The sequence below is a fragment of the Plecotus auritus genome (assembly GCF_963455305.1).
Source record: "Plecotus auritus genome assembly, chromosome: 12".
NCBI lineage: Eukaryota > Metazoa > Chordata > Mammalia > Chiroptera > Vespertilionidae > Plecotus > Plecotus auritus.
The window spans coordinates 31722313-31746967 of NC_137778.1; the positions used below are offsets into that span (position 1 = coordinate 31722313).

At 46.0% G+C, this 24655-nt stretch overlaps 2 protein-coding genes across 15 annotated transcripts in view; both read right to left on the reverse strand.

The window, feature by feature from the left end:
• PI4KB (phosphatidylinositol 4-kinase beta) overlaps positions 1-10092 on the reverse strand; it is a 27239-nt gene extending 17147 nt beyond the window's left edge. For 3 of the 13 annotated variants that reach the window (XR_013959453.1, XM_080648630.1, XM_080648625.1), the window contains exons 1-2: positions 9693-10092; positions 1344-2280 (exon numbers count right to left, since the gene is read on the reverse strand). Coding sequence is in view for 11 of the 13 variants with exons in the window: in XM_080648630.1 (XP_080504756.1) it covers positions 1344-2252 (909 nt within the window). In the remaining 2 variants the exon portion in view is untranslated. Of the gene's footprint in view, positions 1-1343; positions 2281-3316; positions 3416-9692 lie in introns of all 13 variants that reach the window. The other 10 variants (XM_080648622.1, XM_080648627.1, XM_080648629.1 and 7 more) reach the window with 8 other exon arrangements.
• A 5054-nt stretch (positions 10093-15146) lies between these two features.
• Positions 15147-21955, reverse strand: RFX5 (regulatory factor X5). Of its 2 annotated transcripts, none has more exons than XM_080648634.1 (10): positions 21426-21556; positions 20877-21011; positions 20610-20643; positions 20112-20194; positions 19500-19619; positions 19209-19328; positions 18986-19067; positions 18483-18684; positions 18154-18254; positions 15147-18006 (listed from the first exon to the last, which is right to left on the reverse strand). In XM_080648634.1, exons 2-10 carry the CDS (start codon positions 20990-20992, stop codon positions 17014-17016), a joined length of 1851 nt encoding a protein of 616 aa, XP_080504760.1. In that variant the 5' UTR covers positions 20993-21011; positions 21426-21556; the 3' UTR covers positions 15147-17013. The 2 variants fall into 2 exon arrangements, with proteins under 2 accessions (XP_080504760.1, XP_080504759.1); XM_080648633.1 differs by lacking the exon at positions 21426-21556 and adding an exon at positions 21878-21955 and having other exon boundaries at positions 15296-18006.
• Between the last annotated feature and the right edge of the window lie 2700 nt (positions 21956-24655).

Below are 24655 nucleotides of genomic sequence, written 5' to 3' on the forward strand. Positions count from 1 at the left end.
CCTTCCCTCCTGTGCTTTTCCTTCCCTAGTCACTATGACCTCCTTCTTGCTGAAAGAAGTCCCACTGTATCAACACTGTGGGTGGGTTATGTGCCCCACAAAGGCGGATGCCAACACCATGGCTATATGCATTTTCCAACAACTGCAAATTCCTCATTCTTTTCTCCCTTCTTTTCTATGCTGGGCTGGTAGCCAGGATGGGAGCTAGGCTGGTGGTGAGTCAGAGGGGGAACTGGGGCACCATTGTCTGGCTGGGATACCAGGTCACTGACACTTGGCTGTCCACTGGGCAACTTCCCCTGCTATCTGTCCAGATGTGGAACGGAAGGTGAGCATAACCTACTGACAGGCTTAACTCTTCCCTGCTCTGTATCCTAAATGGGTATCTACAACTACTGCTGTAGCTCAGTCTTCTTTCTAGACACTGGGTATGTCCGTGATTTACTCTCTACCAAGATTGCTTCCTTCTTTCCTTGTGCTTCTCCTAAATGATTTGGGAAAGATCAACCAACATCCCTTCCCCTAAGACAGTGGTCGGCAAACTCATTAGTCAACAGAGCGAAATATCAACAGTACAACGATTGAAATTTCTTTTGAGAGCCAAATTTTTTAAACTTAAACTTCTTCTAATGCCACTTCTTTAAAATAGATGCGCCCAGGCCGTGGTATTTTGTGGAAAAGCCACACTCAAGGGACCAAAGAGCCACATGTGGCTCGCGAGCCGCGGTTTGCAGACCACTGCCCTAAGAAAAGGCAGGTAGCAGGCATTCTGCAGATGCCTCAGTGATAAAGAATGAACCTTACCCTTATGAAAACAAAAAGCAGGATCTTCAGGGAGTGGGAGGGAGGGATTATGAAGAGGAATGGTCAGGAGAATGAGGCTGAGGTTCTATTTAATATCTCCCCTTCCCCAGCACACACAAAATTCACACACATAGTCCCTTCTCCTCCCCATGGTTGCTGCTCTGAGAGGTTCTGGTAGATATCCCAGGTCTCAAGTCAGGGTGGGGAGGGTCTCTGCCACAGTTCTCAGTAAGTAAGGAGTTAATGGAATGGCAGTGCAGGTCAGTAAAAACAACATTGGACACAGTCAGGTGTACCAGCCTTGCTTTTAGCTCTATGACCTGAGACAGGTCACTTTATCTCTCTGGGTCTCTGAGTTCTTCCTTTGTAAAATGAGGCAGCTGGAATACATGAATTCTAAGGTTTGTTTCCATTCTAACATTCCATGCTTTTATCAGTGAAATGAAACAGATGGAAGGAAAGAAAAGGACAGAGTGACCCTATGTCAGACATCCTGTCTCCATGCCACCTTGCCCCTCTGTCCCTCCCAGGGATTTTACCTCATCCTCATTCTCCACTTTGGGGTTGCTGGCTGTTCGTTTCAGGTTGCTGCTGAGACTTATACTGGCGGTGGCATCTGATTTAGAGCGCTGGTGAGTCCTTTTAGAGGGAGACAGCCCTGTGTCAGGGGCTGGGCTCAAGGAGGGCAGCTCCCTCTTTCGGTGAGCTGGCTTCAGCTCATCTGAGAGGATCAACTTCCGTAGCTTGGTCCCACGGGAGTGTCGTTGAGTGGAAATGTGCATGTCTGAAGAGTAGGCCCCGAGCAACAGGGCACACTGTAGGGAAAAGTTAATGCTCTGGCGGCATCGGTGGACTATGTAGGGCTTGATGGCGTCACCTACGTCCTCATCCATGTGGATGTACATGTTAAGCAACTGGGGCAGATAGAAGTCCACGTCCTCATTGCGAAAGCAGAAGAGCCGATTGCCGATGTAGGCCTGCACTCCGGGCTCCTTGGAGTTATACAGGTATGAAATGGCCATGGAGATGTCAAACAGTTTTGACTCAAACAGCCTCAGCAGCCAAGACTGTTTGGCTGAGTTGTTCTGCCGCCGCCTTCTTGCTCCCTTGGCTGTGCCCGAGGCCACAGTGACCCCCAACTCATCTTCCTCCTCTGTTATCTGGGCAGGAGGATCGTCCAGGCAGCGGATCTCACTGTCCACACCATCCCCATTGACCACCTCCAGCGGAGTGCCTCTGCTAGAGATTGCCACGCCTCCATGCAAAAGCTTGACCTTCTCTAGCACCTCCTGGCAGGCCTTTTGGGCCACTTCGGGGTCAATCACTGATAGTTCCCCGACCCCCTCTGTGATGACACTTAGCAAGGAGACCCCGTTATTCCCTGATGGACCAGGAGTGGGCTCAGAAGTTGGCTTCAGGGGCGCAGGTTCCACTACCGTGTCTCCCATGGCCACAGCCAGACTTCGAGCTTCCAAGCTACAGGAGGAAGGAGAAAGGAACAGAAAGGGAGATACATACACATATAGGTTAGTGGTGCCCTCCTCAGGTCTTCCCTTTGCCATGAAACCTTCCCAGGCACCTCCTCTCTTTGTCTTTCTGGACTCCTTCAAAAACAGATGAAGCGTCATCTCCCGCCAAGAAGCTTTCCCTGACCACCTCCCTCTGATCACTGCTTTCCCCTTCATTCCTTCTGAATTTAGTTACTCAACTTGGGCTCTGTTCCTAACTTGTATTTGCAAAATGCTGCTTTATATGTGTTATGTTTATATAGGGTTACAAATTCTTCAGCTAGATTGAAAAGCAATTCTGGTCTTATTCCCTTGTCCCTATTCTATCTTTGTGCTCTTCCCATGTCTCCTTTAAAATGCCCGCCCATAACCTTTTTCTTTTCCTCTTTAAACTGTATTTCCTTACTCATTAACACTCCATACACAGGTCCGGAGTATCTCACCTTTATTTAGCATTAAAGTCTTGATGTATTTTTCTAGTTAGTGATACATTTTTACCTTCCCTTTTAGAATCAGAGTCCCATGGAATAAGGGCGAGCAATACCAAGCCAAGCTTCATTTAGAAATAAATACCTCTAAAACAACTATCAACCGCCCTGCTGAAGTCGTGCCATTTGTCTGACTTCATGATGTCATTTCCTCTTTCTCTAGTGCTGTGGCAGCTAAAGTATAGTGGAAAGAGTCCTGAACTTGGGGTCAAATAGGCTGGAGTTAAAAATTCTGCCATTATGAAATGTATAAACTTATGCAAGTCATGTGGTTTCTGAGTTTCAGTTTTCTCGACTGCAAAAAATGAGAAAAACATATTTATACCTCACTACTGCCACACAGAATAAATAACTTCATGCACATAAAAAGATCGAGCATAGGCCCTGGTGCAAAGCAGCACTCAATAAATGCTAGTTGGATCCTAATTACTGAAAAGCTTAGTAAACAGTGTGTGTGTACCTGTGTGCGTGCACACGCATATACTGTTTATTATAAGGGAATTGAATTTCAGTTACCTCGTTGTTTGAAAATCTTCCAAAACATTTATGACAGCCCTCTGCTATCCCAACACTACTTTCCCCATTATCATACACACACTCCAAGAACTGGAGGGGCTGTGGAAAAAAAAAAAAAAGGAAAAGAAATTAGGCTGGAACTCATGGGTCTAGAACATCTAAAGAACAGGGGGAACAGGAATTACACAACCAGGAATCCCTCTCTGGAGGGAGTCTTGGGAGGAATTTCAGTGAGAGAACACTGCTGACAAAAGCCATTGCCTTCCTAAAATGATTCCCCAGAGCCTCACCAAATCCAGATCAGGAGAATCAGTGCAAAACAGAAAGAAATTTCAAAGTAAGGACTGGGAGAGGCACACAATGTCGGATCAACCCAGCTCAAGAGTATGACTGTAGTCAGCTCAGAGGCGTCCCCACAAAAATGCAGATAGAGTGAATCTAAAACATGCTCAAGGATGTGGGCAACAGAAAGGCACAGGCTGCTGGAGAGCTGGAGTGCAGAAATTTCCAACTAACAGTGGCATCACCTTTGACCCTAGTGAACCTGGGTGCATATACTTTGTGGAGGTGGAAGGAGGCTCCAGATACAGATGCACTGGTCACTCTGGAAAGCCCCATTTTCCACTGTCCCTTCTTACACCTCTAACATGTTAAGAGTCAAGTTACTTTCATCTGCCCAATATTATGTAGCCTAGCTCCCTGTCTCCCAGCAGTCAGCATTAAAATCTTGCAGGAAGGCAGAGGGAACTTCTGTTCTCAGAGATCACCAAAAAAGGCTACTTCAGTTTATCTTTCTCCCAACTCTGTCAAGTAAGACGTTCACCCCCGAATTTAATATCCCGATGCAGTTGGAGTTTGTCATTGGTAAAAAAGGTGGCAACTCTTTCACTATACTCTCTCCCCAAATTATGCAGTGCCTTCTGAGCAGTAGAACCAGCATGGCTGCCTGCATGGATCTGTCTCTACTCGCAACTACGGGTTGCACAGGAATAAGAAGAAGAAAGCTTTACTCATCCCCTGCCACACCTCTACAGGCACTCTGCACCAGAAGGTCATTCTAATTCAACTGGGACCACTACCTTTCAGGTCTACTTAGAAACCCACATGACAGCTTCAATTGTTTTATGCAAACAACCCTTTTTCTTCTCAATCTCTCTCTGCTTGGCACATCTTTCCCTTTTTCTCTACTCCAGAGACTTTCATGTCACCAACACCTCATAAGGTCCACTTTTCAAAACTTCCAAGGAAAATGAAGTTAAGACCTTCTCCCACATACAGCGTCTCAGATCTCACTAGGAAATGCAGTAGTTGTCTGCTCCAATTGATCAAGTGGGGATTATTACTGGCACCAGTAAAAGAGGTAAGGATAACATTTCTTTCACCCTGGGACTCAGCTAGGAATCCCCTCTGACAGTATTCAGGGGACTTTCCCACTGAACAGAAACCCCATTTGGCAGCCGTTACTCCCCAAGGAACCAGATGATATCAAGAGGTGCAGGAAAATCAGACTTCTCTCCTATAGAAGCAGCTCTGCCACTGGAAACTGCCCAGCTGGGCCTCCCTCCTGGCCTCTCTGAGCCTGCATCCGAAGCAAACAGGGCGGAAGGAAGTACTGAAGGGAATGTAGGTTGTTTTTGTTAAATTTAGACAATAAAAAATTGGAAAGGTATTCTCTAAAATCTAAATCCAGATATGGTCCTAAATATCAATTCATTCACTTTCAAATGCAAAGAAAAAATAGCATTGATAAGGAACCATTCTAAAGTGAAAGGACTAGAAAGTGAAAGGAAAAAGGAAGAAACAGGTCCTGCAATCAGTACCCTTCTTACAAGTCAGAGAATAAGTAAAAACTGAGAGAAGACAATCAAATGACTCCCATGGCTCTCAATGACATTCAGACGAATGAGGCTCCACATGTGGCACTAGGTGCCCGATCTGGCCTTCCAATGAGACTGGAAGGGAATCGAAGAGGCCTCCCTTACCCCGGCCTAGCAGCTGGCTTCTAGGAAAGGGGAGTGAACGGCCTGGGTTCCACAGCTGTGTCTGGGCAATGTCGGGAATCCTCATCTGAGCATCAGGGGGGTTTTCAGAGCAGAGCAGCTGTAGAGGGCAGAGGGGTTACAGGCATGTGTTCTGTGTGATTGAGCGTTTAAGTAAATGTCTCCAGAGGACTCTGGGGTGAGGGAATGTTATCACTTGACTTGGCTTTCCACTTCTCTTCACCTCAAAAGATTCTATGCAAACAACCCTCCATTGGCCTCCTTTAAAGGATTTACTGAACTGGTCTCTGCTAGGACAGGATGGTAAAGAGCCCTGAATCCATCCCCTCACCCAGTTCATCACCATTCCCTTCTTCAAATATTTTTCCATGGGCTAAATAAATATGAATTGGTTCAGAACAATCCCCATGTTTTTTATGTTCCTGCATTTTCACAGAATGGCCTTTAAAAGATGATCTGATTTCGTGCTCTGTCTCCAAACAGAAGGTGAGATCAACTTTCCTCCTCCTTTGAGATGGATCATATGAATTGGAAAAAGGGAAAGCGGAGCCAATATCTTCATCCCACAAGATGGGTAGTTAAGAGAGACTGTTAAAGTTAATGGAGCCCAGCCGGCGTGGCTCAGTGGTTGAGTAACAACCTCTTTCTTTCCTTCCTTCCTTCCTTCCTTCCTTCCTTCCTTCCTTCCTTCCTTCCTTCCTTCCTTCTTTCTTTCCTTTCTCTCTCTCTCTTTCTCTCTCTCTCTCTCTCTCTCCTCTCTACCTTCCTCTATCTCTAAAATCATTAAAGACATTTTTTTAAAAATATATTTTATTGATTTTTACAGAGAGGAAGGGAGAGGGATAGAGAGTTAGAAACATCGATGAGAGAGAAACATCGATCAGCTGCCTCCTGCACACCTCCCACTGGGGATGTGCCCGCAACCAAGGTACATGCCCTTGACCGGAATTGAACCCGGGACCCTTCAGTCTGCAGGCCGACGCTCTATCCACTGAGCCAAACCGGTTTCGGCAAAGACATTTTTTTAAAAGTTAATGGAAAAGAGGGAGCATCTGATAGCTTGCTCCCCAGTGTATGTCATCAGTTTGGCTCAAACTCATAAAAATTCTTTAAAAATTGTTAATGGAAAAGAAAAGGAGGTTCAAATATGTTATTTAAGGTTTCCTTAATAATGAAATAAAAGTAACATAATCACTTCCTTAAATGAAAATGACATAATCATGTAGACAAGTGCCGAAACCGGTTTGGCTCAGTGGAAAGAGCGTCGGCCTGCGGACTGAAGGGTCCCGGGTTCAATTCCGGTCAAGGGCATGTACCTTGGTTCCGGGCACATCTCCAGTGGGAGGTGTGCAGGAGGCAGCTGATCGATGTTTCTCTCTCATGATGTTTCTAGCTCTCTATCCCTCTCCCTTCCTCTCTGTAAAATATCAATAAAATATATTTTTAAGAAAAAAAAAATCATGTAGACAAGAGGTATAAATCCTAGAGCTTAATCCTCTTTGTAACAACTAATAAATCAAGAAATAGAGACACAAGCATTTTATCTGAAGTTCTGGCAATAACCTTCAGAAGTCAACACTGAGCTAATGAAGAGGTTAATTCTAAAGGAGTAGGAGAAGAGATGAATGGAAAGTCCTGCTGCTTTTCATCATAAACTCTTATGTACCATTGGATTTGTTACCAAGTACACATATACCTTTAATGATGATTTTTTAAAAAGCTCAGTGATGTCTCCACATCACTCGAGAGTCTCCACATCACTCGAGGCTACCTGTTCTCCTGTTGAGAAGTTCCTTCTCATGCTTTAAGGTCTAATTCACACCTTGCTTTAAGGAGGTCTCAGCTCATCTTCCCCCCTTGACCTCAATGACAGAGATGGAGATTGAGTACTACTTTTTCCTTGTAGAAACAAAGGGCCAAGCAGTCAAGCAGGCTCAAGCCCTAATAGGAACCAGGTAAATGGTTACCCAAAGCCACAAGGGGGGTTGGCATCCGGAGAGAGGGCATTCTCAAGCTACCAGCAGGAGGGCAGTGGTCTCAGGATAGTTAAGTCAATATTGAATCAGGCTGAGAACTCTCTCTGCAGTGCCATGGAGCTAGTCTAAGCAGATTCCAGCCAGACAGTCCAAGCCAGCTCTGGGAGCCTCTGCTGAAACAGACAGACGACACAGAAAGCCACCTGTACACTCACCTCTCTCTGAACTGATCCTCCCTGCTGCAAGCCCCAAATGGGCTTGGACTAGGTTCTCTCTTATCTCATGCCAATTACCGAAAGGTTCCTCCCAAAGTTCTTCCCCAAATCAAAGAAGCTCAATTTGCTGCACTGGACGGTGTTCAGCAAATACGTTCTCATGCAGTGTGAACCCAGCTCTGAGAAGCAGGAAAACCAAGGAAATATGGTTTCTCTTCGGAAGTGCTTCCAAGGAGTAAAGCTGCTCCTAAAAAAGGGAGGTTATGAGTAGACTGCACTCTGGCTAATGAGGAAAGACAGGGAGAAGTGGGATGAGGTTGTGTGATTACTTCCAAACAGGCCTAGAGTCGGAAGATGAATGGAACTTCACGTGTCCTCTTTGCTATCGCAGGCCAAGAGAGAGACATGGCATGCAGGGGGGCAACTAGTTTCCCAAGTCCCAACTCACTCCAATTCTCTTCTCCAGCTAGCTTCCTCAAAGGTCTTGGTCGCCCGCAAACATACTTTCCACCTATGGAATCTGGAGTTAGGGATCAAGTACAAGAGGACGAGCTCAGCAACTATTGCAGTGCGGGAGCGGGGCGGGGGCGGGGGGGGGGGTGAGGTAGAAGCAGGCCTGGAGCTTGTCTTTCAAACAGATTTACTCCCATGGTTGTAGACTAGACCAAGGAAAATTCTCCAGACAACTAAACCACTACTAATACCTTTTGTCTGAGAAATCCAGAACACTGTGTAAAAAAAATAAACTGAGTCTATCCTCCCCCAACCCATATCCTGCTATTAGCCTATCACTGCACTGATGCCTATAGAGTGGGCCACTTTCCCAAAAATGTCACTCTAGAGGTCAAGTAGGAAGTCACGTGAACCCAGAAGTCCTGGTTTTGAATGTACAAGTTCTTTCCATTGTTCCTGGGCTCCTTTTCCCAGTTACCCCCCAACCCCACCCCAGCCTTCAGCTTCTATGGAACAAACCAAAACAACTCCAGTAAACCAGACAGTAAACTGGTTCCTTTGGGATCTGGGCAGGGGTGGGAGGACATTCTACACTTTGATCCCTTTAGGACAAGCCTAAAATTATATAATTAAAAAAATTTTTTTTTCTCACAACTTCATTCAGTTTCCAGGCAGGATTGTTCATCCCTCCTAGAGGCTGATCCTGAGCAGTCAACAAAGTGTAATCTGATAGGGACTTCTTCAAACCGAGCTCGATCCTCCAGAAACACCCTTATGTCCAGAAAAGCCCGTGAGACAGCTGAGGCTCCCCCTCCTCCCAACACATTTTCTTCTTAGTTCAAGGTTTAGCTGATCCTGAAATAAGTGGTATGTGGAGTTAAAAGAGTATGACAGAGAACCCATAAAGACCACAGGAAAAACAGAACCAGGTGTCACGAGGGTCAGCAAAACCCCGCCACTCAAGGGAGAAGGTGTCCAAGTTGGAAATCCTGAATGGGAAGAGGTACCGGAAGAAACCTCCAAAGGCTGGAGTATTGAGGAGGGGGCAAGGGAAGCTAGAGAAAGTTACCGGAATCGTAAAACACCAGAGAAGGGTAAGGATTACGGTTAAAGTCTAATTCAAAGGATCGTTTGGGAATGAGGATGAGACCCCTTGCGGACAGGGACACAGGCAGTTCCTGGGAGCCAGGAGCTGGGTGGTGGGCGGTGCGGTAATGGAACCTGAAGAAGCGAGGAAAGGGGGGGGGGGGGGGCACAGCCTTCAGCTCAGGGAAATGGGAACCCGGGGCGGGGGCTGCACAGAGACATTTGTGGAAAGGGGCAAAATACGAAAAGGGATAAAGGCGGAGGCCCTGAAAGGTTTGGGGCAGGAGCACAGGCTGGGAGGAAAGACAAACAAGGAGGGACATTATAAGAGGCGTCCGATGTGAAAGGAGTTCATGACTTGAGAGACAACATAATTCGGGAAAGGCAGCAGGGGGTAAGAGGGAGGGAGGGGGGAATCCCCAGGACAGAGGGAGGAGCTAAACAGAAGAGGAAGCCAAAAAGCAGAGAAGTACCCCAGGCTTGGTTGGAAAAGGGGGAGAAGGAACCCGGGGTGCAGCTGCCACCGGAGGGCAGTTTTGTAGTCGAACCTTCGTGTGGGGGCGGGGGAAGGCTGTGCGGGACAGCGGGGGGAGAGGAACCCCCACAACACAGGGCAAGGGGGGCTCACGGAGTAGGAGTCACTTACCTCCGGGGGACTCCCGCGGAGGGGGTGCGGGCGGTCGGGGTCGGGCTGCCGACACCGCCGCCTCAGCAGCAGCGGCCGCTCCTGGGTTCCATTGGCCGCCTGCGCTTCCCTGACAGCGGCCGCGACGGCTGCACCAGGCCCCGGCGGCGGGGCTGCCCTCGGCTCCGCCTGAGGGGGCCTTCGCGCTGCCTCAAGTTCGACTGGGCTACACAAGCTCCTCTTCCTCCCTCCGCACAACCAAGATCCCCCCCAAAAATATCCCCAGTACGGCTTGGTTCTTCTAAATCCAAGCCCCCTTCCTTGGGATATGCTTCCCTGCTTCTCCGACGCTCAGGCCCCTACCATCCCATAGTAATCTAAGGAGTCCAGTGAGCTGCCTGAAACATGCCTGTTCAGAAATAGGAAAGGGGGCGGGGAGCAGATGTTTGGAAGCGGGAGGGGGCGGGGAAGAGGTCAAGGGGAGGAGCCTACGGGTGGAAGGAGCGGCCAGTCTTTGGGAGGCGGACCTAAAAGGTGGAGTTTGGGAGCCTAAGGAAGCCGAAAGGGAAGTAAATTTTCCTGAATAAGGGGCTGGGGCTCCCGGTGTTGAGTGGCAGGCGGGCGTGGGTACCCAGTTAGAGGAGGAGCACAGACATATTGCGTACTTCCATAGGTACATGCAAATTGCATGTAAATAAGGCCGTTTGAGTTAGCGAATAATTGCAATCAGTGCCTTTACCTCCTCCCCTCTTCTCTTAGTAAATCAGGCGTGGAATGGACGCTGGGGCCCAGTGAGAGAGGGAAAGAGGGAGGGTGGGCGAAGATAGTCACCCTCGAATACCCTTTTCCTATTCATTTTAAAGGACGGTGCCCAGATTACGCCCCTTATCGCTTCGGGAATCTTTCCTACCTTTAGTGGTGCGACTTGAGGCCACGGTTCTGCCTCGGAGGTCACCACTGGCCTGGGTAGCCTTTGGCCTCCAGCCTCTGGACCTCGATCTCTCTAGGGAGCGGCTGGACAGGGCCACTTTGGGAGAGGGGAGAGAAATGACAAAGGCTTGGGGGGCACAACCCTTTCTTCAAAACAGAACAAAATCATATAAAACTAAACGAATAAACAAAAACAACCCTGCAGCTCTAGCTCGTTTTGCTCAGTGGATAGAGCCGTTGGCCTGTGGACTGAAGGGTCCTGGGTTCGATTCCAGTCAAGGGCACATGCCCCGGGTTGCGGAGTGTGCAGGAGGCAGCAGACCAGTGATTCCCTTTCATCATTGATGTTTCTCTTTCCCCTCTCCCTTCCTCTCTGAAATCAATTTAAAAAATAAATAAAACTCTTTCCCCTCTCCCTTCCTCTCTGAAATCAATTAAAAATAAATAAAAAATAAACCAACCCTGCAAATGACCTCTGTTGTTGGTTTTGTGTATTTGCCAACATTTTTATTGATTAGAAGCTCTCTCCATCAGAACCTCTGTCCCAACTCTCATAGGGCCTTATTTATTTTACATGGAGGCTAGTGTTTAGTTTGTATTTTTACTGATTTTTAGAGAGAGAGGGAGAGAGGTAGAGATAGAAACATCGATCAGAAAGAAACACCATCCATCTGCTGCCTCCTGCAGCGCTCCCACCCTCCCTCCACTGGGGGTCGAGCCTGCCATCTAACAGGTGATCTCCTGGTTCCTGGGTTGACGCTTAACCACTGAGCCACACCAGCGGGGGATTGAGGGGCTAGTTATTTGAGCCCAGGTCTCAGATGCCACCTTCCCTGCCACTTATAGGCTGTTTGATTTGGGATGACTGATTTAACCTCTTTGTACCAAGGTTTCTATGTCTGCAAAGTGGTTCCAGGAATATTAACTGTCTACGGGGGTTTGTGAGGATTAAGAGTACAGATTACTACTATGTGTAGTACTAGCTTACTATTATTGGGACAATAATATAGGGTAAATAGTGAAAGAAGAGGGTCACTGCTTCGGTTTAATTGGAAATATATTTTATGTCATGACCAGTGAAGAACACAGACATATCTTTACCGAGATACGTTTCATAAAACAATACTTACCTTTACTATATGTAATGCATTCTGATGTTTTCTATTCTATTTCACTTTTTTTTTTAAAGTTTTGCATCTTGCTAAATCAGCTTCACAATCTACTAATAGGATACAATCTACAGTCTGAAAGAACTGGACTAAATAAATGTTCAAAATCATACGGAAAGTGGTAAAGCTAAGATTTAAACTGAATTCACACTCCAATAAAGAAGTTTCCTACGAACAATTGATAAATACTGCTTTATTAATTATGTTATGCTTAGTTTTATCTTATAGGATGGAGCAAGCAGGATGATCCTAGGAAGTAGAGAAACTATACTGAGACAAAATACTGAGAAATTATAACATGAGACAAAATACTTAGATGAATATATAATGACATTAATTCTTCTGTTTGGTATGTGAGTGAATGTGGTATTTGCTTTGAGAGTTGTTACCCACAAAAGTGGGCAATAAATTTATTTGGAGACATAGACTAGACGGAGTTTGTCTTAGTTTAACAGCAAAATATTATTTCAAATTTTAGTACATTATAAATTATCTTTAACTTCATTTATGATAAAGCTAAAATGAAAGATGACACGGGGTGGGAGGTAAGGTAATGGGGAACAGGGTATTGGGGAGAGAGTAAGAAATGGTAGGTAGAGAGGAAGCAGTACAGTCCCCAAAATCTTAGTGTAGCCCTTCATCTAATGAACTGAAGATTGCTTGGACTACAGAATAACTTCGTATTTTAAAAATCGTGTTTTAAAATTGGACTGCTTAAAAACTATCCTATCACCAGTGATTTATTTTTCCATGTCTATCACCTCTACTGTGTCAGAAGCCTTGTCCAGTCCCTCATCCCCTCCCACATGGATAAAGGCAACCGATGCCTGGCTGGTTTCTTTTGACTCCATTCCCACATCCTAGAATGCAGACTTTATACCTTTTATACATTCATTCAATCAACACTGGTTGTGTATTCTTTTAGTTTATTTCCTACTGTTGTTCATACACATCCATTTTGCTGACAGGTCTCTTTATTGGGTTATTCTGCCATGCCCGCACCCCCAAAACCCTGCTTTTCCTTGGAATGCCCTCTTCTTTTCCACCAATCTGTCTACTTACCTTAAAGGATTAACTCAAGCCTAACTTTTCCATGAAGCCTTCCCAAATTACTCAGTCCAAAGTGACCTCTCTGAATTTACATTCTGCTCTTGCTCTTATGCAGAAGAGTTGGTATCATGATTTAGCTCTTTTTTTCATGTCTTATGTTGATCTGTTCTTATTTAAGAGTTAGACTTGTCCAGCTAAATTCCTACTCACCTCTACTGGGAAGTCATTCCTGATCCATGTCTGAGTTATGTGCTATTCTTCTGGGTTATCACAGCTCTCTGTGCTTACTCTTAACGTAACTCACTCACACTGTGTTGTGATTACTGAGTTGAAAACAGGGCCCAAATCTATTAGCTTCTAAAATGCAAATACCTAGCACTTAAAAAACAAGAAGGAATATATTAAAACACAGTAGTCGACTCCTACTTCTGACAGCATGGGTAGAGAAAGGGCTTTCCCATTAAAATACAACTAGATCCTGGACAAATTATAGCAAGCATGATATTTAGCACATTGCTGAGCTTGCTAGAAAGGGAAATCACAAAAAGAAGAAAAAAAGAACATCAAGCTGAAACCTATTAAGGATGATCAACATGCAGTAGGAAAAGCAGGTTTGCCCTAGGACAAATGCCAAAACCAGTCTTGTGAGCAGAAGCTAAACCTTGGGCCTAACCAAGGAAGGGGAGCAAACCTGGCACTCCTGAATGAAAGTGGGACTCTTGAAGTGACTAGCACAGTCGCAGGTCAAAAGCAACTTTTGGCTCCTAGTGAAAGCAAATACAAATCCTCTCTGGAGAAAGGTATCCACAACTGAGACCCTCTGGATTCCATAACAAAATATGAGCTCGAAACCCAAAAATGGAAAATATATAAGGAAACAAGCTACCACAGGCAAAACAACAAAACAGATTTAGACATCCAAGATAAGTTACAGAATATAAAATAACAATCCAAACAAATTTCAAAGAACTGGTATCACAGAGACCACATTCTCTGAGCACAAAAGATTAAGCTGAAAATATAAAAAAAGATATATTTTTAAATATTCAGGCACTTGGAAATTATAAAACACTTTGAAATAATTCATGAATCAAAAAAGTCATAAAGGTAATTTAAATATTCTTAGAACTAAATAACAAAATACTTTACAACAGAAAACTTGGAGAATGTAGAGAAGCAGGTCCTTAAAAAACTTACACTAGAAAAAAAAAGTTCGAAAATTAGATAAGTATCAAAATTAAGAAGTTATAAAAGAACATAAAATTAAATCTAAAGAAACCAAACGAAAGGAAATACTGTAGGTGAGATCTGCAATTAATGTAACGGAAAACGGGTACACAAGGGAGAGGACCAACAAAGCCCAAAGTAATGACTGAAGATAGATAAGTAGCCCTGGCTGGCATGGCGCAGGGGGCTGAGCGCCCTCCTGTGCACCACAAGGTTGCCAGTGGGGTTGTGGGCTCAATTCCCAGTGGGGGACGTGCAGGAGGCAGTTGATGTGGCACTCTCACATTGATGTTTCTCCTCTCTGTCCCTCTCCCTTCCTCGCTCTCTAAAAATCAAATTATTTTTTTAAAAAAAGATAGACAAAAACAGCAAATTTCAAATTTCTGATGCAGTTGATCAAAGGAAGAAAAAGAAAGCACAAGTAGCAGAAATGAAAAAGAGGACATGACTACACAGAGCAAAGGCAAAAAAAAAAATTAATTTAATAAAGGACATAAAATTGCCCTCGCCGGGTTGCTCAGTGGGTAGAGCATCGGCCTGCAAACTGAAGGGTCCTGGGTTCGATTTCAGGCAAGGGCACATACCTAGGTTGCAGGCTGGATTACTGGTCTGGTCAGGGTACATACAGGAAGCATCCAATTGATGTGTCTCTCTCACATCGATGTTTCTCTCTCTATCCCCTTCCCTTCCACTCTTTCTAAAAATCAATGGGAAAATATCCTTAAGTAAGGATTGACCAAAAAATAATAAAAAAATAAGAAAAAAAAAGAAAGCAATTCGGTTCATTTCTTTAAAAAAAAAAAAAAAGACAAAAAATGCACAGTCTTAAATACTTTACCTAATTATACTCAAAAAGAAATGAAAACCCAAATAGCCTATAATTATTAAAGAGATTGGATTAATAGTTAAAATTTTCCCCACAAAGAAATGCCAGGCTCAAATGGTTTAACAGGTGAGTCTTACCACTTTCAGGGATGGTTCATTTCAATCTGATATAAACTCTTCCAGGAGGAAACAGTCCCCAATTCAGGATATACAGACCAAAAGAACCATTTTAGAAATCTTGCTAAAAACAAAAGCACTAACATACCCAAGAATGCTCATAGCAGCATTGTTTGTAATAGCAAAAACTGGAAATAACCCAAAGCCCATTGATAGGTGAATGGAAAAGTAACTTGTGGTTTATGTACTGATGGAATAGTATGCAGATGAAAATGAATGAATCATAGCTATCTGCAATATAGATGAACCTTAGAAATAAATGTTTAGTGAAAAAAAGCAAACTACAGGATATTATTAGAGAATACATTTTTCATAAAGCTAAAAGCAAAACTGAACAATACATTTTTAAAGGATATATACATATATATATATTAGGTAATTAATAAACACAAAATGAAGGACAGTAGTTACCTCTAGGGAGAGGCAGGGGCTAGGAACACAAGAAAGTCAATGATATTTCTAATGTTTTAATGTATAGGTTGGGTGATGGGTCATAGGTAGTCATTTAATTATTATACTTCATAATTTATTTATGTTAAATATATTTTATAGATATCAAACATTACATATAATTTTTAAAATGTGCTGTGGTGGAAATAAATGAACAAATGAAGTCTCCCTGAAAGAAAATCTAAATTTCTTGGAAAGAACCAAGATTCCCTGACAGGAGCTACCCTATGCAAAAGACAAAGTAGGTCCTTGATAAATATTGGTTGGATTACTGCTTTTCCTAACGACCCACCTGGAGGGTCTGGATCCCCTTCTTTTTGGTGTTCCCTGATACGCAGAGCTACCTCCTCCACACAGCTGGCCTAAACCTGGCTAGTCCTGACATATGTATAAAAGACTGACACCTGGTGGATACAGAATGATTTTAATAAAATGATTAGAAGTGAATCTCACTCTATTTAGTGATAGTGGCAGAAGGGTGGGAGGCAGAAAGGAGGAGAAACTAAAGTTCAGAAACGAGAAAAGGAAGGAGCTCATCTCTGAGCCATAGGTGAGAAGGAAAAAAAAAGGTGTTGTCATCTAAAGGAGACTAAAGAGATAGTTCCTAAAGGAGAGCGACTTTCCTGTCATTTCTTCTGAGACCAGAATAAAAACAGGTTACAGCTGCAGTAAGAAAAATGCAAGACTATGAGGGGAAAAGCAGTTTTAGCTAATCTTAACCTAGCAAGCTAAAACCACTTGTACTTCATAGCAGTGGCCAGGTGTCAGCCGCCTCCCCAGGAACTTGCCCTCCCAGTTTCTAAGGAGGCTAATCCCACCCTTATTCCACAGGTGCAGCCCAGATGTAGACTATGCAAATTAGCATATACAACCCCCTTGGCCACAGGGATTGGATAGGGGTGGGCATGTGACAGTTCACCTAATCAGAGTGAATTATAGGGTTTTGCTAGGATTCTTGGCAGAAAGATGCCCTGTTTCTGATTGGACATAAATGAGGAAACATTATAATTCTAGGAGTGCTGGCAGCCACAAGGCAGCCCAGGGTTCCTATGATCCTATAGAAGGTAGAACAGCGGGGGTGGCGAGGCAATCAGGTATTTAGAGATGTGCTGAGCCACTGGATCAGCTTTACCTGGAGCTAGCACTACCTGTGGACTTTACAGTTACATGAGCCAGTAAATCTTTACTTTTAAGCCAGTTTGAGTTAGGTTTTCTATTACTTAAAACCAAAAGATTCCTAGCGTATACATTCATCTTATCACTCCATCCCTATCTTCCCCACAGGATAACACATGGATCAGATTTACTAGTGACTCTAAAGCCAAGGGTATTGAGCTGAAAAGGTCAGAGGCAGGAAGCAGGCACTGCGTAAGACAGGTTGCCTCAGCTGTCCATACAGAAGAGCATGAATTCCCTTTGGAAAAGAGCCAGAGGAGAAGCAAGTAAGAAGGGCTTTTACAAGGCAGACAGGCAGAGTTCACACCTGGTTATAAACACTCTTCTCTACGTATTTATCATGGGGGTGTTACTTTGGGGTCTTTCTGCTCATGGGATGAGGAACTTGGAAGCTTATGCCCCTTTAAATCTTTATTACCCTGTGCTACAGTATCTACCTCTCCCTTTCCCAAATGAAGAGCCTCCTTTTGGCTTCTACTGCCCCTGATGACACTCACTCTCTGGTTGACAAGAGGAATTTTATCTTCCCCTCCTTTGGCATGGCGGGAACTGGAACTGGGGCCCCTTCCTCCTTTAGAAACAGCACCATCTTCCTGACCTTGGGCAAGCACCGTCCCCTTCTCGGCCTTTCCCATTGGCCCTGGCTTCTCTGACCCTCCAGCTGAGTTGCTTTCCTCTCTAGTAGCCCACGTCTCCTGTGGTAACCTTGAGGACTGGGGAGAGTCCATGGCAGCTGCTGACTTATCAGGGGCAAAATTCCTTTCCCTATTTCCACCTGATTTTTTTCGAGGGCGCCCCCGTTTTCTTTTGGCATCACTTCCTGTATCCTCTATATCCTGCTTTGCAGCTTTTGCTGGTGGGTCCTGCCCGTTGGTCTCACTCATATTAACTTCGGCTGTCCTCTTGACACCCTTGTCATGAGGTCCTGGGTCACCACCTATGCCGACCTCCCTATTCTCTGTGCCCAGGGGTGGAGTGAGCCCCCCAGGTGGAGCTTGCCCAGGTCCAGGTCCAGGTAAAGCAGGAACAGTCGGTAAGATCATATTAATGATGGGCACAGCTGCCTGGGTTCCCCTAACTCTATTGGACACAGGCAGTGCAGTCAATTTCAGAGTGCCTGAAGAAAGCTTGGGGGCCACGATGGATGGAGAGACGGCGATCTGCTGAATAAGTGGGCGAGGGGCCCGGGGGAGGAGCAGAGGCAGCCGGGCCACCAGGGCATTAACCTGTGGGTTATTGGCTGCTGGGGCCGGACTCTCTACTACAGTCTTCTTCCGTTCTCCGTGTGCTGAGGGACCAGCCCCAGCTCGGGGTTCCAGCTCCTGAGGAGGCTAAAAAGTAAAGAGAGGAACACAGTAAATGGGAAGACTGGACACTAGAAGAAACAGGCTCAGGAGGTGAAAATATGGGACCCACGGAGGAAGGGTACATTAAGCCTGAAGGACAGGGCAGCAAGGTCAGGGGCTCCAACTTCCTACCTGGGTCAGTCTCTCTGGTTTCTTTTGGGCTCCACCCTCTAGGTTCTCTACACCATTCTTAGATTTAGATGTCCGTTCCCGGGGGGTATGTTCATCCTCTTCTGCAGAAGTGTCAGAAAAAGTAGTAAGTTGAGGAGGTAACAGAAATGGAGGAGTACGGCAATTCTGACTGGTAGAGGTAGTGGAAAGAAGGTGGTCTAAGGCATGTCCTAGAAGGGTCTCTAGGAATAGAAGGCAAATTCAAGGTGTCTCTATCCTAGTACATGGGAGGGCTTTTGAAGTTGAAAGTGGCGGAGGGTTTCTCAGGACAGAAGACAGGGTCCACCCACCAGCAAGCCCCATGGCCTTGAGCACATGGGCATGTGCAGATCGGGCGGAGATGAGATGATGTTGTAGCAGGAAGCGGGCGACCTCAACGATGGAACTGAAGGACCGTTTCAGGATTCGTTCTGCCCAGTCACAGGTCAGGGCACAGGCTGCCTCAACCAGTTCATCCCGAGGTGCTGGGGTTACTTCTGGGCCCATTTCTGGCTGCAGTGGGAAAGGACATGCCTCATAATACTCCAAACTAAAGGACCCTTGGCCCGTTTTGAACATCCACATTGACCATAGTAAGACCAAACTAGGGATGGGATTAGCCTGTACCATCCCATCCCGGAAACCCACATATGCTCTTCATCCTCTGCCTCAGCCAGAGGGTGGGCAGAGAGCATATCTATATACTCAGAAGCTCTGTGCAGCGTCACCTAGGCTGTGTCAGTCTTCAAAACATGTCCCAAAGACCTCCGACTTCTACCTTGGAGAGAAGAGTGCAATCAGGGTTGTTACTTACACTCTCAGAGCCCTTGAGGTCAAGGCCAGGCAAGGGTGGCATAGAAACCAAAGTCTTTCTTCGTATGCCACTGTAGCAATATCTGATGTAAGTTAAGGAGAAACCAACATCTGGGGATCACCAAGCCCCTTAGCAAGGTTGGGCTGTTTCTACTCCTGGCTCTCCATATCCATACATTTTCCTCCCCAGGTCCTCTGGCCCCAAGCTCTCCAGTCAAGGATACTTGGACTGACCCCGGCCACCAAGCCTTCGGGCCTTGATGTCAGGGAAGATCTCTCTGATGATTTTGCCAAAGTTGGCTGTGCTGAGTGGGCGGCAACAAGCGAGGCTCTCACAGTACTTCCTGAGTGAGGGGTGGGGGCAGAGTGGGAAGATACTCAGAGAAGGAGGTCATGGGTGGGTTCAGAGGGTCCCTGGGGATGAAGTTTGGGAAAGCTTTTTAAGAAGTCAGGCTCTTCCAAGGCAGGGAGCTCTCCAGAGACAACGCACCCTTCCACTCCCCCGATCCACCCACCGATAGGCATCATAAACGCTTTGCTTTGGTAGACACGTGTCAGTATGCTCTTCTAGGTGGTTTCGGATCCACTTGCAGGCATACATGTACTCCTCATTGTTAGGTGTACTTGGCTCTGAGCTGCAAAAAGAGTTAAAATGAAAACCATTACTAAATTCTCAACAGTTGTCCTGGTTCTATCCAGACTACCACTTCGGTAGTGCTGTACCAAGTCACTTCACTCAGAGTCTACTTTTGGTAACTCAGTGCAGGACAGGGACGTTTCTTCTTCTTTTTTTTTTTTTTATATTTTATTGATTTTTTACAGAGAGGAAGGAAGAGGGATAGAGAGTTAGAAACATCGATGAGAGAGAAACATCGATCAGCTGCCTCTTGCACACCTCCTACTGGGGATGTGCCCGCAACCAAGTTACGTGCCCTTGACCGGAATCGAACCTGGGACCTTTCAGTCCGCAGGCTGACGCTCTATCCACTGAGCCAAACCGGTTTTGGCAGGGACGTTTCTTCTCGATCAAGGACAGCATCATGAGTATTCCTATTCACCCCACCCTTTCCCAGTGAGCCTTTAAGAATCAGAACCTCTGACATCTAAAAGTCTAGCACCAAACATACCTTTTGTCTCCAGTACTGGGCCCTGAGGGGAGCTGAAGGTAGAGATACAGCTTGTCATTGTCTGAAAATTTCTGTACATCTTGCTGAGGTAAGGAAGAACAGAGGCAAGAGAAAGAATAAGGCCAAGAAGGACCCAAGGGTGGACCCTCTGATCTGTACCAAAAAGTCTAGCTGACTTAGAGACTGTCAGACTGAAAAAAGTCATTAGAATGACTTAAGGCTGGGTGCCCGCTGCTCTGAGGAACCCGTATGGGCCACCATGGTGACAGGGGGAGCAGAGGGGATCGACTGATTTTATTTCTATTGGGTTTCCATACAACAGGTCAGAGAGAGATGAAGTGAGGTGCTCAAGGTCAAATTGGTAGTTAAGTTGCAAAGCCAATTATCTTCTGACAGGGTAGACATCACTGCCTCTAACCTTTAATTTACTCATGTCTTCACCAACCTCATCCCCCACCAATTCAATCTCTCTATTGCCCTTTCCCCCAAAATACTTACCAAGATTCCCTCTACTTTGTTCTGCACGGCCTTACTGTGGAGAAGAGGAAAAAGCGGGAGGTCAGACGAGATGTCCCCCCATCCTGCGTCTGACTGCTAGGGAGAGGAAGAGGACTCCAATGTCTGGCAGGTGCTCAAGAACTGCTACCATGTGAAGAAGCTCCCCCTAGTCAGATGCATTTGCTCAGGGAGAGGCAGTTCATCTACAGAGGAAGTGGGGTGCTCTGGGGATCTATACAAGATTTGGAGGTGGTGACGAGTACTTACGAGATGGTGCCCCGGAGCCTCTGCAGAAGCGTGGTGGGTTCTCCTGCCTCAGCACCACCTGAGGGGGCCCGGCCCGCAGGCTTCGGGCTCTTAGTGTCAGGTTCGTCTTCTGCCATCCTGGCATGAGGGCGAGAGCTGACAGGAGACAGGCGATTTAACGTCCCTTCCCTGGAGACACCTCGCGCCCCCCCCCCCACCCCATCCTCATCTCTCTACCCAGAAAGAGAAGCAGAAAGCAAGCCTCCAAATTTCTCCAGTGTTTTTTTTTTCTTCTCTCGCCACTTGCCTTCTCCAAAAATTAGAAATTACTCCATTACTTCTCAAGGCTCATATCTATACCCCCAAAGATCTCTGCCTTCTCCATTCTATCTGCCCCACCTCCTTGCAGTCTCCTATACGTGGAAAAACTGTAAAGGGCGAGAGAGGAGGATAGGGAATGCACGCGAGGAAGCAATCTTCATTTCTGACTCTGACCTCATACTGCCCTTTTCTCCCTCAAAAACAACCACCACAAAACGAAGTTATCTAATTCTCTAACAGACGCCTCACCGTTGAATCTGCCTGGGAGGTCAGAAAGGATACGAACATATTCCGCCCTTTAGGCTTGGGAAAAAACTGGGCCCAAGTTCTCATTACTTAATCTTGTCACCGCTTCCCCCGCCGCTCCCCCTCCCCAAGTCGCCAGCCCCTACGTCATCTCCCTCAACACCCCATCCCGACGCGCGCCCCCACCCGCTGCCCTTCCCCCTCCATTCAATCCCGGGTTGCTGCAAAGTGGGGGGTTCAGGGTAGCGGAACTCCCGGGCTGGGCGCAGGAAACCCGGTCGGGGAAATGAGGTCCCAGATTCGGGGCACGTGCACATGGGTGAAGACGCTGCTGAAAATACAGCTGAGATGTTTTTCTCCTCTCCTCCCAACTCATAGTGCCCCCTCCCGTCTTGGAATAGCCAGCCGCCTTCCCACACAAGCAACAATAAAGGTAAGGGAGAAAGAGAAACTACCTCGTAGCCACCTTCACTCCAGCCCAGCCCCACGGTCCTGGCCCGGCGGGCTCGTGCGTTGCTTTATTTTCTTTTTTCTGAATGGCTGGAACAGCCCCGATCTGCCCGGATACTCGGAGGGCCTGCTCTATCATTGGTCGTTGCTGCCACCCGGAGACAGAAGGCGCCGGCTCGCCCGGGCGGCCGCTAAGGTCTGCCTGGTAACAGAATCTGATTGGTCAACAGGGGAGGGAAAATCCAAAATTGGTCTTATTTGAGTCAAGAGGGGGAAGTCCGGGTTAGGTTTCGGTTAAAACTGGGGTCGGTTGGGACTGCAGGTCCCAAGAGGTTCTTCTCTTAAAGGGACCGCAGGACAAAAGTCCGGACGCTTGGCCCCCTTTGTAGCTTCCTTTTCTTTTGCTCTCTCCTTCCGTATTTCAGTTTTGCCTTCGTTCGTCAGAGCTAGTGGAAGAAAAGAACCAATGGGTGATAAAAATAACTGGAAAATTATGGGTAGTAGTGATGGAAATTCACTGCAAGCTCACATAACCCCCTTTGGATGAAAAATAAATCGAACAATTTCTTCCTCCAACCCCCATACTTCCTCCAACTCACAACAAACCTGCCAGCAGGCTCACTGTCTTCATTGATGGAGGCCTGGAAACCTCAGCAGCTGTACTAAATGAGCTGAATTGTAAGCCAAAATGCTCTAGTGTTCCTTGGTTTCCTGTGTCTACTTTATTTCCTTAAAAAGAGTTGCTATTGCATTTGCAGCCCTGTAGTTCTGCACTGGTGAACACTAGAATTTTGGCCAACTCCCCAAGGGGCATGCTAGGTGCCCACCTGAACTTCTTACTCTCAGAGAACTTTGTACGGAACAGGTCATGGGTTCTTAACCCTCTCAGTTAGTTAGGCTTTCTAGGTCCTAACTCAGATGGAAGCAATGAACTGTGAAAACTAATAAAGGAAATTTCAATTACAGTTGGAGTCTGGAATGTTGGAATGTCTCTAGAGGGAGCTCTCATACTCTAGAAGAGACAACCTTGCATCTCTAACAGAAAGGTGCTTCTACTTGACTTCCGTGTAAGGGGAAGGAAGATTTTCTTCTAGCCCAGCAACAGCCCAGCCAAGGGAAAAAGTGCTGTGCAGCCAACCAACAGCCATTGTCACCCTGAACTCTTACTTTCCTCCAGTGAACTTCCACTTTTCTAATGACCCACCTCCTTCCTATAAAAGACTTCCATTAAAAAACATATTTTTCAATTACTTAGCCTCTGTGTATTTGTGTTTTTCAATTTTTTTTTGTAATGGGTTTCTACTTTCATACTATTGTGGTCAGAAAAGATTTTTTGATATGCTTTCAATCTTTTTTTTTAAAATATATTTTATTGATTTTTCACAGAGAGGAAGGAAGAGGGACAGAGAGCTAGAAACATCGATGAGAGAGAAACACCGATCAGCTGCCTCCTGCACACCTCCTACTGGGGATGTGCCTACAACCAAGTTACATGCCCCTGACCGGAATCGAACCCGGGACCCTTCAGTCCACAGGCCGATGATCCATCCACTGAGCCAAACCGGTTTTGGCTCAATCTTCTTGAATTTATTGAGACTTGTTTTGTGGCCTATCCTGGAAAATGTTTCATGTGCACTTGAAAAGCATATATATTGTGCTGTTTTGGGGTGAAATGCTCTGAAAATATAAATTAAGCCCATTTCGTCTAATGTGTCATTTAAGGCCACTGTTTCCTTTTTTTAAAAAAACATATTTTTACTTAGTGTACACAGAGAAGAAGGGAGAGGGATAGAGAGTTAGAAACATCGGATCAGCTGCCTCCTGCACGCCCCCTACTGGGGATGTGCCCCGCAACCAAGGTACATGCCCTTGACTAGAATCGAGCCTGGGACCCTTCATTCCACAGGCCAACACTCTATCCACTGAGCCAAACCGGTTAGGGCTCCTTTTTAATTTTCTGTCTGGAAGACCTATCCATTGTTGTCAATGGGTTGTTAAAGTCCCCTGCTATGATGGTATTACTGTTGATCTCTCCCTTTATGCCCATCAATATTTGCTTTATATATTTAGGTGCTCCTGTGGTGGGTGCATAAATGTTTACAGGTGTTATATCCTTTTTTTAAAAAACATATTTTATTGATTTTTTACAGAGAGGAAGGGAGAGGGATAGAGGGTTAGAAACATCGATGAGAGAGAAACATCCATCAGCTGCCTCCTGCACACCTCCCACTGGGGATGTGCCCGCAACCAAGGTATGTGCCCTTGACCGGAATCAAACCTGGGACCTTTCAGTCCGCAGGCTGACGCTCTATCCACTGAGCCAAACCGGTTTCGGCTATATCCTTTTTTAAAAAAAACACATATTTTTACTGATTTCAGAGCGGAATAGAGAGAGAAATATTAATGATGAGAAAGAATCACCAATTGGCTGCCTTCTGCATGCCCCACACTGGGGACTGAGCCCACACCCGGGCATATGCCCTGACTGGGAATCGAACTGTGACCTCCCAATCCACAGGTCAACACTCCACCACTGAACCACGCCGACTGGGCTCTTTTTCCATCTCTTTTTTTTTTTTTTTTTTAATTTTATTGATATTTCACAGGGAGGAAGGGAGAGGGATAGAGAGCTAGAAACATCGATGAGAGAGAAACATCCATCAGCTGCCTCCTGCACACCCCCCACTGGGGATGTGCCCACAACCAAGGCACATGCCCCTGACCGGAATCGAACCCGGGACCCTTCAGTCCGCAGGCCAACGCTCTATCCACTGAGCCAAACC